Source organism: Atractosteus spatula, chromosome 2 (genome assembly GCF_055471065.1).
Source record: "Atractosteus spatula isolate fAtrSpa1 chromosome 2, fAtrSpa1.hap1, whole genome shotgun sequence".
NCBI lineage: Eukaryota > Metazoa > Chordata > Actinopteri > Semionotiformes > Lepisosteidae > Atractosteus > Atractosteus spatula.
In genome coordinates, this window is record NC_142707.1 from 55,277,320 (window position 1) to 55,292,560 (window position 15,241).

At 40.3% G+C, this 15,241-nt stretch overlaps 1 protein-coding gene across 1 annotated transcript in view; it reads left to right on the forward strand.

The window, feature by feature from the left end:
• Positions 1–15,241, forward strand: part of kif28 (kinesin family member 28) — a 22,363-nt gene continuing 7,122 nt past the window's right edge. Inside the window, exons 1-16 of the mRNA XM_088908814.1 lie at positions 1–171; positions 1,071–1,274; positions 1,652–1,687; positions 2,605–2,829; positions 3,924–4,078; positions 4,568–4,679; positions 5,716–5,783; positions 6,129–6,271; positions 7,663–7,784; positions 8,563–8,653; positions 8,740–8,800; positions 10,002–10,125; positions 10,831–10,975; positions 12,395–12,513; positions 12,759–12,866; positions 14,660–14,934. Coding sequence (XP_088764940.1) covers positions 16–171; positions 1,071–1,274; positions 1,652–1,687; positions 2,605–2,829; positions 3,924–4,078; positions 4,568–4,679; positions 5,716–5,783; positions 6,129–6,271; positions 7,663–7,784; positions 8,563–8,653; positions 8,740–8,800; positions 10,002–10,125; positions 10,831–10,975; positions 12,395–12,513; positions 12,759–12,866; positions 14,660–14,934 — 2,144 coding nt within the window. The 5' untranslated portion in view covers positions 1–15. The remainder of the gene's footprint in view (positions 172–1,070; positions 1,275–1,651; positions 1,688–2,604; positions 2,830–3,923; positions 4,079–4,567; positions 4,680–5,715; positions 5,784–6,128; positions 6,272–7,662; positions 7,785–8,562; positions 8,654–8,739; positions 8,801–10,001; positions 10,126–10,830; positions 10,976–12,394; positions 12,514–12,758; positions 12,867–14,659; positions 14,935–15,241) is intronic.

A 15,241-nucleotide genomic window follows, 5' to 3' on the forward strand; every position in this document is an offset into this window, starting at 1 on the left:
AAATGTATAATCTCCATGAATTCCAACACAACCACGATATATGATCCTCGCAACCCCCAGAACAAGAGGACCTTCACCTTTGATTATGCTTATTGGTCACACAATGGGTTCAAAAAGAACAAGGATGGTCGTTTAGTCCCAGAGGAACCAAACAGCCGATACGCAGATCAGGTAAGCGCAAAGCCTGTTTTTCTCCATTGCCAGTCTTCTGCCATGTACACTAACTTATATTGGCAGCAGCCCTATCACCCTGCAGCTCACATCTGGCATCCAACTGAAGCTCAGCAGTTGTGAGCCTGGCCAGTACTTGGATAGGAGACGTCCTGGGAAAGCTAAGGCTGCTGCTGGAAGTGATGTTACGGGGGTCCAGTAGGGGGGGCACACACCCTGCAGTCTTTGTGGGTCATTAAAATTCCCAGCGCGTTTCTCGAAAAGATTAGGGGTGTTACCCCTAATTTCCTGTTGGTCTTTACCAGTCATGTCCCCCTAATAAGCCCCATCTCTAAACTGGCGCATCATCCAGGTGGGGCTGCACATTAGTGGTGGTGGAGGGGATCCCCATTACCTGTAAAGTGCTTTGAGTGGAGTATCTAGAAAAGAGCTATATAAGAGTACGGAATTATTATCATTATTATTTTCATCATCAATATGACAGTTAAATCCCATCCATTGAACAGATGCATTGCACCATAAGACATTTATATACAGGGCTGCTTTCACGGTCCAGAGTTAGTCCTCATCCTAGCAGTGGTTTTCAAGACCAGGGTTAATGCTAATCCTGGATGTGAGTTCAAGATACCAAGTACAGGACAAGAGCTATTCTGGCTCTGCAAAATCAGGGCCTAGACTTGTTGAACTGAAATAGGATTCTGCACAAATCAGTGCTAAGCGGAGTCAGTCAAACCATTGCATTGCATCTACCAATCTGCTTTGTGTGTGAACACACACTGTGTGAGTGTATTTTCTAAAGTAACCTATACCATATGATCATGACCTTCCCAGTTTTGGTAAAGTACATTACAATGGTTTAATGTTACCAGACGTATGAAACGTTTCCACCTGTTCTGCAGGGTAGTGTGTACATTGACCTCGGTCAAGGGATCCTGGACAACGCTTTGCAGGGCTACAATGCTACTTTGCTGGCATATGGACAGACAGGTTCAGGAAAGAGCTACTCCATGGTGGGCTATGGGGCTAACAAAGGCATCGTCCCTGCCATCTGCGAAGGCCTCTTCGAAGCTGTGAGACAGAAGACAGACAGCCGACAATGTCAGGTGCAGTACAACACAACAACGTACAGCAAAGTAAAAACTGCCATGGATATGAATGTTCTCTTTGGGTTCATATTCACACCCATACTTCAAACTAAGAGATACCACTTTTTGGTACAGATGTGAAAAACAATTTTGATTAAACCTGCTACATAAGGACAAAAAACACAGCATGGTTTCAGATAAAGAACCATTTTTGCACTGCATGGCCATTGTGTGTGTGTTTTGGTGTGTAAGTATCCTCCTGTAACAGTAATAAACAGCAGAATAATAAAAGAAGATCACGGGATTAACTAGAACATGGTGCAAAACTGAATTCAATCTGTTGAAACCATGTTTACACTGAATTGATGACATTTCAATAATTTTCTTCTTTTTAGGTCTTTTTTAGCATTTTGGAAATCTACAATGAACAGGTAAAATCATTATGGTTCGCTTTGAGACTTCTGTAATTATACCCAGACATAGTACTGTATAACAACAAAGGGGGTTGAAATAAAGTACAAGAAATGAAACAAGAAGTAAATTATTTCTTGTATTGATTGAAAATGCATTTTGGTCAGGTCAGTGGACTCTATTTCTATGTAGTTTATTAAAATGAAGTAGAGTCCCTGAATCCATCATTGTGACTCCACTCCATTATGTTATTATCTGCTGAATGAAAAACTAGATGGAGGGCTCATTCTCTTAAAGTGTGGAGACTAAAGTGTTTGATTATATACGCTCCCATTATTACTCAGAAGAGATGTGAAAGGAGTGTTTTCTTATATTTTCATTTCCGCACCACACGAAATGATGCATTACATCCTGAGTTTTGATTTTACTTCTCCATTCTAGACTTTTTTTTAAGTGTAAAAAATGTAGCGGTTCTTAAGGTAAAATGCCTGGCATGAATTAATAACTTTGTGGGGTCAATTTGTTTCGAAGTCCTCTTCAATTCCAGTAGTATTCAATAAATCAGTCATTTTGCATCAATTTCCGACTCTCATGCAGACAAGGAATCAAGAAAAACCTTGAAGAAATTTGGTTTACTTAAATGTCGTCTCTAAGGTCAGTAAGGGAGCCTGATATGGAGGACTCCAAAGACTGCACGATACATCTATTTGTTCTAATAGTGCTGATATTTCTTTAAACATTATTTAATATTTATTAATAACGACAGAACAAAACAAAGTGTGCATTTCAAAAAGAACACAAAACATAAAAGAAGTTCTCAAAAAAAGTGTTGTGATAAAACTGCCTAATAATCACTTTGTGGAAGCCGATATCCAAGGATCGGGACGTTACTGAGACCTGACGGTACAGTAAGTCTTTTTGCTTTGCTGTCCGGCAGGTCATCGATCTCCTGTCGAGAAGCAGGGCCCCAGGCGGGCAGAAGGTGAGGGAGGACCAGCAGCGAGGCTTCTATGTCGAGGGACTCAGGACGGTGCCGTGCGAGAGCTACACCCAGATAGAGCAGCTGATGGAGCAGGGCAACCGCACCAGGACCACAGCGGCCACCAACCTGAACTCCAGCAGCAGTCGATCACACATGCTCATCATCGTTCAGCTCAAGCAGGTGAGCTGCTCTTCCCACAGCCATTGATCTGCTGTGTCTAGACAACTGACTGATATGTTTTCTTTATTTTCTGATTATTTCAAGCTACTTTTCCATGTTCACGTGGTGTTAAATGTATTGTGTAGTGTGTCGCATCTTTCACCTGCCTGCAATACACATTTCCCATCTGGGACAATAAAGTAAGTAAGAGTGAGCCGACTGCAACAATGCGCTCCCTAGTCAGTTATGTTCCACTGGGATCAAGAATTAAGGTTGAATTGAATGGGGTGATGGTTGTTGGTCTATCGAACTTTCAAGTCCACAAACCCAGCAGCTGTGGTGGCCACCGTTCACTGCCCTGTACGGACAAGCAGAGGCGGAAATGGGAAAATGTGTGGCAGAACCAGTCACACCCAGAGGGAATGTCTAATTTGGAATAATATCTAGCAAAAAGACCAAAATCTATTGGAACAGAAAGGAATAAGAATAGGAGCAGCCTTTTTTCAGCAAGTGGACTAGTTGTTACAAAGTGATCAGTCATCACCAATGTGCAGTGACTGGTTGGTTTAAATTTACATCCACAATAAGATACTGTCTAATTGTCTTATATTAATTTAAAAGTACTTTAAATACATTTTACTAGGAATCAAGCCAGACAAAACACTTAGCAATGTGCACACAGATTCAAAGAATGTAAAATACAAATTTACCAAGGCAATAATAAAATGCTGCAATTTATCTAATACAAAAGCGACAAACACCTTTTTATTTTTATTAGGTTTTGTAACAGTACAAAAACATGATTTGCAGAAAAAGAAAATATATTTAGTGTCTTTTTAATAACAGAGAATCAGAAGACCTTGCGCTAAGGCAATAGCGTCAAGCAAGTGAGGCTCCTCTCCATCACCGCCATTCAGGAGGTGCTGTATTATAAGTGATTAAGCAAGACTTGGCATAAAGGTTCCTGGAAAAAAGTACTGTATATTGTGTGTCTGGCTCTAAATCTTCAGCACTGCCCTTCCATACATAAAGAATGAAGCAACTGGGTGACAACGTGATGATAATATGAAAGGGAAGGGCCAGCACTGCCTTGCTATAGCCATGGATCTCTCCAGATTTTTTCGAAGGAGAACATCACCAAGCAGTCCAACATTAACCTGGTGGACTTGGCCGGCAGCGAGAGGCAGAGGTCTTCAGGGTCTGAGGGAGACAGGCTGAAAGAAGGCACTGCCATCAACCTCAGCCTGACCACGCTGGGAAACGTCATAAGGTCAGGACGGACCCTTTCAACACCAGCCTGCCAGTCGGGCTGTTGCTCCAGTGTGCCTGACAGTCAGAGGATTGGTAGATTCAGAAGACTTTGCTTGAAGTGTAACTTGCTAAAAATATGGGGAAAAAGGTTCAAAAATAGCTCCCATTTCCTTTCCATCTTCTTTGATCAGTTTGCCAATCAAAGTTTGGTTAGTGTCAGATAAAATGTTTTGTCCAGATGCTATATAAATGTCCTGGTCATTTTAATGATAGCTGAACCTACAGTCTTTCAATGTATAATCTTTCCAAGCAGTCTAGTCTTGTTGCTATAGCAATGGAGAAACGAGTGCTTACTTGTATAATTAAATGTTTTATGAACTAATTTTAAACAGTAGCTGCAGAATTGCAAAGTTACAAGTGGTAACTTGTTGGAATTACTCCCAATGTGTGTGTGAAGTTTTCTCACTAAATTGAGAACATTTCTCAGTGACTTGTCCTTCTCCCCCAGCTCCCTGGCAGACATTGCACTGGGCAGGAAGGTGGTGCACATACCCTACCGAGACTCCATTCTGACCAAGCTGCTCCAGTCTGCTCTGGGGGGCAACAGCAGGACAGTCATGGTACATTACCCAGCAAAGGAGGTTTCTTGTCTGTAAATTCTTAATGTTAAATGGTGTTTAACAGTAGTTTGGGTGGAGGTCAAATTCTAATCTCTCACTTCCACTTCGCCGCATATATAAACTCTCTGGCTCCGACTGTGTTGCACCCATCTTTTCTAGCACTACTTCCTCAGTCCCAACTTCACCACTGCAGCAGTTTCTCCCTGGCTCAACCTTCGTAAGTGAGGGGGATTATAAGATGTCTGACTAACCCTGTCATTTCCACAGCCAGGAAACTTAAAGTCAAAATATTAAGATGTTTATTTGCGTTTGTCGGCTTGTTTAGGGTCTCAACATGTGCAAGTTTAACATTCGTGAATTGGCTTATTTGCAATTTGGTTTAGCTGACCAATCTGGTCTTCTTATTGTATTGTTAACAAGGGCTCCTGGTTCTGTGTCAGTGATGTTCGAAATGACTGCCTGGGGATAACCTTACAGGCTCACTGTCAGTTTTTTTTGCCTTTCTCATTATGAAGCCAGAGAAAGAAAGTGCAGGCATCAACTGAACACGAAGGAGGAATTCATGTTTATTTCAGCTGATCAGCATTATTTTAATTAACTTAAAGCCAATTAATTAGTACTTTAGTCATATAAGGGTGTTTATTTACGTCTTTTAACCATACATACTGTACTATGGTTATGTACTAACTGTGCTACGTTATGAAATGGTATAGGGGTGGACTTATTAAATTTGGCTATTCACAGTGTTTCTCTGCACTGGACCCTTGCAAATTTTGTGACTGTACTGTATGAGAATTTGATAAAATAATTGAAACCCCTTTTATCATATCATATCAGTCATATCACTGACGAAGTGCTCAAATTTCATGAACCTGGACAATCTGAAAATTTGAAGAAGAGCCGTCTGAAGCAGAAGTAGTGTTTTGATGTTGATTAAATAATTATTTTCATAAATATTTATTAACCTGGTCTGATCTACAGTAGACCAAATCCACACTATGAAAAACTAAAATTGAAGCTAATTTTCCTCTCTCAGATTGCGACTCTGAGCCCTGCTGACATGTGTTATGAGGAATCGCTTTCAACTTTGCGTTACGCGGAAAGGTGGGTGTTGACAGGGAAGCACATGCTCTCCACAATCATTTATGTTGTCAAAAGATGTAAAATAATGGATAAGGAATTCATCAGAATCGATAAGAGGCTTTTATTTTACTATCAGTGTAAATTTTATAGTAATTTGCCTCAAAGAAAGAATGACTGATTGAAAGAACAAGGTGAAAAAGCTTACTTTGATGTGCTCACAGGGTACTACAGCACTGAAATGGAATGATTAAAAGACATTTACTTTATAATTGACCCATCCGTAACTTCTTCAGAGCCAGAGCGGATATGTTCTCCTTCTGCCCTGCCTGTCATTGTGAAGCTCTCTGTCGTTATGAATCGTAACAGGGCAAAGAAGATCCAGAACAAACCTGTCGTCAACGAGAGCCCCACCGAGCGGCTCGTCAAGGACCTGAAGGCTGAGAATGAAAAGCTCCTGGTCAAACTATCCAAACTGGGGCAGGAGGGGAGAAGAACTGAACACGAGTCAAGTATGTGTAGAGTGTTTTGGTGGAGTGGTCCATTATGGAGGAGTGGTAAGGGCTCTGGAAAAAATGTAAATGCCTAGCTATACAAAATGGATGGATGGATGTTTGCCAATTATGTTTCTTGGCATGTAGGGGCAGCAACATCCTGTTGCTGTTTCCGTAACATTAGTTTTTTACGGGACAGGGTTGTTCGCCTTGTGCCCAACCACCAACATGGAGGACCTGGCGCCCGACGTGGGACACGAACAACAACAATAACAACAATGATCATCATCATTAACATCAATTAACATAAATTTTGTTCTGATTATTTTACGTATAAAGAAATCCACCATGATCATATAAAATCATTTGTGTAGGAAGAGAGTTAATTGTCTAAATTCATCTGTGGGTGACCCTTTTTTTCAAGGGCTAGGCTTTTGTATGTTTCAGCATAGGACTAGGAGTGAGTTTGCTTCTCTGAATTGGCTCAATTATGTCACAATGATTTGAGAATGAAAACCAGAAACAAGTTCAACACTTCAGGACCAGGGCTGGAAAGTAATTATATTCATGAGAGGAGAACTTGGGGAAGAAATAGAGGATTAGTCCACACTGAAAAGCAAAAAGAAGAAAGAAATATTTTGGCTGAAACATTGTTTCTTTTTTTCAGTTTTGAAATCATGAAATAAACCTCTGTAGGTGTGGTAACACACACCTGGAGACAGCTCCACAGCCAAAACATTGTTTTTTCTTTTATTTTCAGCATTGAGTTAATCAATACTTTCAATTAATTATGTGGAATGTTAAAGAACATTTTGTTCATGTCCTTAACATTCCACACATGCAATTAGTACAATTTAGTCGGAGAAAAGGAAGCTTCACCACTTACAGCATTAGTTCATCAGCACAAGTACTACATAGTTTTTGTTCAGGTATCACCTTCCACAATCAACCAGTCTGTGTCTGGTCTTCTGTCAGGGCCAAGCTACGATGCAGTGTTTGCATTGCCTTCTCCACAGGCAATGAAGAGGGCATTAGGTTCAGACAAGATGGAAATCTGTACCACATTACCCATCATGCTGAGGGGAATTAGGTGCTGCCTGCCCTGGATCACGTGAGCAATTCTGAAAAGATGATTGGTCGGATGATAACTTAAAAGGCCGGAAGCAGATGCTTCCAGGGTCAGTCTTGTCAGCAGTCTGGGAACAGAAAGCAGATCCTTTGCAAGTGAACTCACAGGAGGGAAAAAACTGGAGACTGAAGCGTCAGAAAAATGTACAGTATATCCATAGTCCTTCTGCAGCCCTTACTGCTGCCCATTAGCTTTGCCAGTTTGAAGCACGAGTGCTCATCTAATGCCTCGGCTCTGTGGCTCAGGCCAGGCCTTCTCTCTGATGCGCTCATCTGTCCAGGAGAGCTGCGGCGGCTGCTGACTCAGAACGAGCTGCAGATCCAGGCCATCCAGATGCTGTGGGAGCAGCACCTGAAGGAGGCGCTGAGGGACTGGGAGCTGCAGTATGCAGTCATCACACAGGTCTGGAGAGGGCCTGCTGCATCAGTGCAATGGTCCAAGATCAAAGATACATTTACCCTGCTAAATAACTCACTGTCACTCTCAAGGACTGCCTTTTTCTTTTCAAGGCCATTATAATTTCACAACAGCAGTGTTAGTGATTTTGACTTCATATACACAAATGGCAAAGTTAGAAAAAAAGCAAAACTGATTCATATTCACATAAGTCATAGCAACCACATGCTTTGAAAACTCCATAAATCTAAAGGACGTTTCCTGTAGTACTGGTTTTCATAGAAAAAAGATTTAGATTTTCTCTTCACACTCCAGTATCTGTTATATGTTTGGATATCAGGTGCCTATTACTCTGCAAACGTCACTTTTGTACTGGCTTGCATTGTTCATTTGCATGTCTCAGAATGGCTGTGTATTAACTAGTCAATCATGTAAATTAAGTTGTTTAGACATGCATTTTGTGGGTTCCAAAATCACAAAAAAACAAATCATGACAATATTGATAATATGAAAAACAATTGAAAAGTGAGACATAAGCCGTGGTATATTCTTTAACACAGTCATTTCCCAGGCATAAAACCTTTATGTTTATGAATATAGCCCATCAGGCTTTTAGCAATAGGATTCAAAAGACACATTTTTTAAAATTGTTACTGTAAATTTAACACCACAAGAAAAAGTCTGGGAGAAGGCAGAGCCCATGGCAAGCATTTAGATTGGTAATCTAAATGAGAAACGGGATTGGACAGCCAGAAAGACTGAAGTTTGCTGTTATCTTTCCCAGGAAAGGCGGATGATGCAGATGTTCCCTTACATTCTAAACATCAATGAAGACCCTCAACTTTCAGGAGTGGTGAAACTCTTCATCCAGGATGGTATTGATGACTGCATGATCAAGAATGAATTCCATTACCCTCTTTGAAACTTACTTTTACTAACGACTTTTTGTGGCTGTTTTTAGGTGAATGGGAAATCGGTCTAGCTGACGGTTCTCCAAACACAATCCCAATCAAAGGTCTCGGGTATGTGAACGCAGCTGAGTTAATTAATTTAGTATGAGTATCCACACTTTTATTTTTTAAAGGGGTAAATGAAGAGATGTGCTACAAAATCAATCTACTTTTACAGCTGAAGTTATGTAAATAAAGATGTTAATTTCCATGTTTAAAATACAGTAAGCGGATACACTTTGCATTTATAAGAATCCTTTGAAAACCTTGCTTATACAGTAGTTAAACATAATGTATGAGGGTTTCGATAATTACATTATGAACTAGTAAATATTTTACCCTTGGAAGAGCATCTTCTTAGTAGTGTACATTCACGAACATGACTTGATTCTTTTTTCCTGAGTTTACATTTTTTAATGGAATTTAAAAAGCAGATTTCTACATTTGTTCTGGCTTTAAAACATCAGCAAACAATATTAATATTCCAATATTTATATAGAGTACAGGGGATAATATAACTGTAACTAGATATATGGGTGGGGGAGTATTGTAAGTATTCTTTTTTTGTTAATTATTTTTTAGGTATAATGGAAAATACCTATTTTTACATGAGGCACAGAAACCTATACTGTAATTTATATAAATTATGTATATTTGCATACTTGGTCTTTAAGATTTTGTGTAAAAATAAAGAATAGATGCAGGTGCAACAGTTCATTCTCTTGCAAAAGTTTCACTTTTAAAAAGCACGTTATCTTTTTAATTTGTAGCAACCAGTTATTAATTAAGGGTGGCACGGTGGCACAGTGGTTGTTTTTGCTGACTTGTAGTGCTGGCACCCTAAGTTCAGTTTCAGAGGTGCTATTGGTTTGCAGTTAATATGTTTTCCTCATCTTTATGTGGGTTTCCTTTCCTTTCCATACTGGTAGATTTATTGGTTTCTGGGAAAATTGGCCCTGGTGTGAGTGTGTGTGTATTTGTGTCTGTTCGTGCCCCGTGATAGACTGGCCTGCCATCCAGGGTGTATCCTGCCTTGCGCCTGTTGCTTGCCAGGATAGGCTCTGGCTCCCTCGCAGAAGGATGGTTATTAATTACATACCCATCCAATTTAGAATCAGCAATTGTTTAAGACTGTGCTTTATACTGTAGGTATGATTCCTGTACAGTAATAATGAAATCCTGGGAAATTTTGGTCAGCCAGTGACCTGAAGCTTGAACTGCCAACATTTCTTTTATATAAATCTTTGTCCTTGCTTTTGTTTTTCTATATTAGCATTAAAAAAAAACATGCTACCTTTATGAATCATGATCGCACAGTTACCATAACCCCAAGAGGAGTGGCCAAAGTGATTGTAAATGGATCTCCCATCTCTAACAAGACTGAACTCAAACATCTGGTATGTTTGTTCTCCCTTAATTATTTAATCGTTTTCAAGCTGTTATGTAGTGCAAAAATGATCCATAATTTCATTATCAGTAACTACTTTTTCTAAGGTATATACTGAAATAAACCTCCACACCCACCAAGTTACTTCTCTCTCCACTGAATGGATTAGGAGGATGACAAATTGTCTTCATCTGCAAAATAACTGTTCAAAATTGTCCAACAACGCAGAATATTTTTTTTCATTAACCACTAAATCACTCATTAATTTAAAGTTAACTAACTCTGTAATTAATATTTTACTTATAGGACTTTTCATATCAACAAAACAACTCAGAAAATATTTTTCCCGCTATTTCTGAGATTGTATTAAAATAAGATGTTTTGAAATAAATAATTGTGTGCTCCATTTCCTAGTAAGAACCAAAGAACAGTTAAAAAAGATAGGAGGCCATTTGGATTAGCTCCAAGGGACACATCCAGATTTTTCTGAAAAGCCAGATTATCAATCTCAACAACATGGCTGTGTAGTTAGTGACCCAATGCCTATCCTGTTTGGGACTGCTAGTACGCTTCTCCCCACACTGGTGTGTTTGTTTGTTCTATTCCCAGAACCACCAGCACATTCACATGACGATAGCTGTCAGGAAATGGAGTGCCCAGGTGAGATCTGGAATAAAACACTTTGATAACTCTTTCTGCACTCTCTTTAAAACAGGACCGTATCATATTGGGATCCAGCAGCACCTACCTATACATTGGCTTCCCCTCCGAACGCAAAAACGAGGACTGGAGCCGCTTTGACTATGACTATTTCCAGTCAGAGCTGGCAGCAGCAGAAGGGTTTGACATAGAAAAACTGGGTAAAGACTCAACTGACAGTGAGCCAAGTGTGACTGGCTTACTGTATATTGTACCTCTGAATGTTCTGTGTGTACTTCAACACAATCCTAAAGCTTTATCTTCAAACAGCCTAAAAGGCACAGGTTATCAGGATGACATGATTTTGTCTATTACTGAATGAAAGAGTTGTAGGAATTAGGTGCTGTTTGATCATCAAGTATGGGCCATCAGTATTGCCTGAATCAATAAAAGCACTTACTCTGAGCATAAGATGTTTGAGACAGACATCATAAACTAGTCTCGTGAAAGCTGTCTAAAAGAGTTGACAGAAATGTGCTGAGCAGAGTCGGTTGTATACTGTATGTCTGAACCTCTCTGGGCATCGCATTGTGACATGTTCCCCAAACCAAAACCATTGATAAAAGCTCTTGCGAATGTACTGTATGTGTGGGAGAGGGGACGAGTCAGCTAGGACTGGAGCCCCAAATCTGAGTCTTGGGGAGACCCCATACACCCCTGCCTGCTGGTTTTTGTTTCATCTCAATCCTAGTTACATAATTGACCTAATACTGCGATTCAGTTGTTCTCAGTTCTTATGCAAGTAAGAGTCTGCCTTTTAACTATTGCTATTCATGAGCTAATTGTAATTTACAGCTTTTAAGTGGGAAGCCAAAACATACAAAAGGTCCAGCCAAGCAACTCATCGGTTCAATTAAGTAAAGAGCTCAGCTGTAACCCAAAAAGCAACAGGTGTGGGTGTGCCCACAAGAGGGATTGTGAGCCCCACAGCTGGGGTTTGCTCAGCCTGTGTGCTATAGTGACCCCTGGAGTGGCCAGCGACCTGCGAGCTTGCTTTATGGTCAGTGAGAGGCCCATTGAAGATGAGTCCAATCTGAGATACCTCTCCTGTGAGGCACTGTATTTACTTTAAATATCAAATGGCTCAGACAAGTGGCCTTCTGCGAAGTGCATACACAGATCCACATTCTTCCCCCTGCGCAGGATGCGTCAGTAAATGCCCCAACTACAATAGTCACTGAAAGGCTTGAAAACAGTCTGAGAAGCACGCGCTGAAAGCTTGCAAATGAGATATATAGTGACATTTTTAGCTAAATTTAATTTTTACATTTCACATACAATTAACATGCAGGAACAAAAACAATTTGAATTTCTTTGCTATTTTCAAACTTATTTTTTTGTAATGCAGAACAAAAAAAAAGCTCATTTTTTACCCAGGCGTCAAACATATCCACAAGGTTTATTGAACTGTTTGGACAAAAAAAAACACAGACTGCATGACTGGCAGTTATCTTTATTTTGCTTTTGCCATGCATTTTTCCAATTATTGTGTGAGGCCTTTGTACTCAGCAGAAAAGCCTTGTGCTCTAAGGAACTGCAGCTCCTGTGAGTGTCTTGTGAGTGTCGCCTGTTCTTTGCAGGTGGAACAAGCAGTAGGAATGGTCGACTTAACCCCAGCCTGTTAGCTGTGTTCCATGACTACATCAAAGTTCTGCCAATGGTGGCAGAGGCAAACCAGATGAGTCAGGAGTTGAACAAGGTACTTTTTGCATCGAGTGTGCCACACATTTAATCAGGTTCTGATGATGGAGTTAATTTTACTACGGTAAATTTAATCCAAAAACACTGTCTAAGAACAGTCCTCCCTTCTCCCTTTTCAGTCACCACTTCAAATATTATATTTACGTTGCTGCAAAATCCAACTTGAAAATCCAATTTTGATTCATGTAAGCATTCGAAACACGTCTTTTGTTCTTGATAAGAAACTGTTATACTCTTCCACAGGGGGTGGAGTTTAAATTAGAAATAAAAAATCTGGCCATGTCAGACTCAAAAGGCCACGACCTGGAAAAGGAAATTGCAATCCAAATGACACATACAGAAACAAAGCAGGTAAGGTTCTGTACCTGACGTTTCCTCTGATGTCAATGACTTTTCCCTCCTTAACTGCTGCAACACCTTTGAAAGAAATGCAGAGCCAGAATCAGGAGTTTATTTAGGTATTTTGAAAACACAGTCCTTTAGACAGGCATTAAGTATACTATATATAGAATTATAGCAGTTTTGATCAATTTTTTGGGAATAACTTGATCAACACACTCTAATTGTAACTGTTTTTTCTGTTGTAATTTAAAGCCTACAGTATATTAAGCCTTCTCAATATAGCTCCTGTCCCATCTTAATTACTTCCACATGCATGCCACAGTGTAAACAACTAACCAAATAAACATGATATATTTATAACAGGCAATTATCACATTAACAAAATAATGATTTTCCCTGTTTGGTTTATTAGTTTCACTTAAGAATTAAGGATGTTTCACTGTGCACACAAACACAGAAAACAATAGCTGACATCTGGCTACAGCACATTCCAGCCAAGTGCATTTCACTGACACAAGATTAGAAGAGTCAAATATTAAATACAACAATTTCAGCATGGTCACTAGGTGGCACCAATTCCTGACAATGTTGCTTTGCTTACCTCAGTTCAGAAATACAAGATGCACACAGGTTGCACACAAAGAGGAATCCTGTTCGTCATATTCTTTCTTTAAAAGACCCCACTCATGTAATGTTTAATTGAATGGAGATGAGAGAAATCCTGCATAGTTTTGAGGAGGAAAGATGAAAGATGGTTTCAGATAAAAAGGAACAAAAAATGTGCTCTACAATAATGACATTATCATTAAAGGGGTTACAGCCAATGTTCTGTTGATGCATCTATGGTAACAGAAACGAGCCAAACAAGCAGTACAGAAGGCATATTATGGTGTTCACAATCTGTTCCCTGTAGGTTCTCTGATTTTTAAAGAAATAGGCATTTGTAGTGGTTTTACCAATTCTGTATAAAAACACCAGTTGTTATAGCAACATGCTTAATAGCTGAAGATCATATGAACTGTCCCGTTGGCAGCATCTTTACTACTGAGCTTGTAGCCTTATTTAAATTGATCTGAGACTTTAAACAGGGCTAGGCCTGGGCAGTACTGGGATGGGAGACCTCCAAGGCAAATCTGGATGTTGATGTTGGTGGACCTCTTCCCCTCTATTAGAATTTCTCAGCCAATTCCCCAGTAAGGTAACTTGGGACAACAGGGTTAAGAGGTGCCATCTTTTGGATGTGATGTTAAACTGAGAGCTTGACTACTTGGTTAATAAAGACGCAGTGACTTTAATCAAGAGAAGGGGTGTTAACCTCAGTGTCCACTCTGCAGCTGTGGAATCTGGCCTCCTAAACATTTCCTCTTAGTTAAATTAACAAATCAATTTCTCAGTTCTCTGGTGCACAATGGCTCATGCTCATCATCTGCTGTAACTCCCTGGTGACAGAACTTCGCCCCCTTCTACATTTACAGCTGTTTGAGATGAAAATTATGATGCAAGGAACTACCATCATCATCAAGCATAATTGTCTCAGTTTTCTTTGAAGCTTTTTGAGCTTTTGTTTAGAACCCCCCCCATTTACATGTACAATAAGGAGGCATTGCTTCTTTCTGGGTTTCCCTTAAGGTCTTACGGCTATCCCCCAACTTCTTTCTTTTAAATATCATTTTTCAAATCTCCCTTTTTATGCGCGTATTCATTTTTCCTGCAACACTGACAGTTCTCCCCTCGGAGGAATGCAATCCTGGGCCGAAAAGGAAGAAAAAAGAGCCTGAAGGTCCTTTCTTTGTAACCTGCAGGTGTGGAGGTGGTCCAAAGCAAAGTTCATCAACCGCAAGTTCCTAATGGAGGAGCTGTACCAGCTGCATGCAGAAGGGGGTGCTGTCTCTGTGGCCCAGGAAAGAGATCCCTTCTGGGACCCAGTGGACATCCTGCACCTGGGCAGCGCCCACGTCTGGCTGCAGTCCCTCGCCTACTGCATCCAGCTGGAGGAGCAGGTTGAGGTGCTTGGCTCAGACGGCCACGAGGAGGCCATCCTTCAAATCGACCTCTTCCCCTGCACCAGCACAGGACAGTGGGTACCCCTGCACCACTAAGGAAGGGCCTGAGAGCGAGGCAGAATGAGACATAACCAGGGCTTAACTGCTTTTTACATCCACGCCAACCCAAGCACCTGAGACGAGAGAGTCTTTCAGACATGAAGGAGAATTGATTAGACTAGTCAATGTACTGTAACATATTTAGATCATATGAGCATAAGGGGAAGCTACAGAAACCTCATCATTCTTGTTCCGTTGCTATTAGCTTATTGATCCAAAGACCTCGTGATGCTGGTAATCCTACATTATTGTTAATCAGCTTCCAAAATATTTACAGTACAG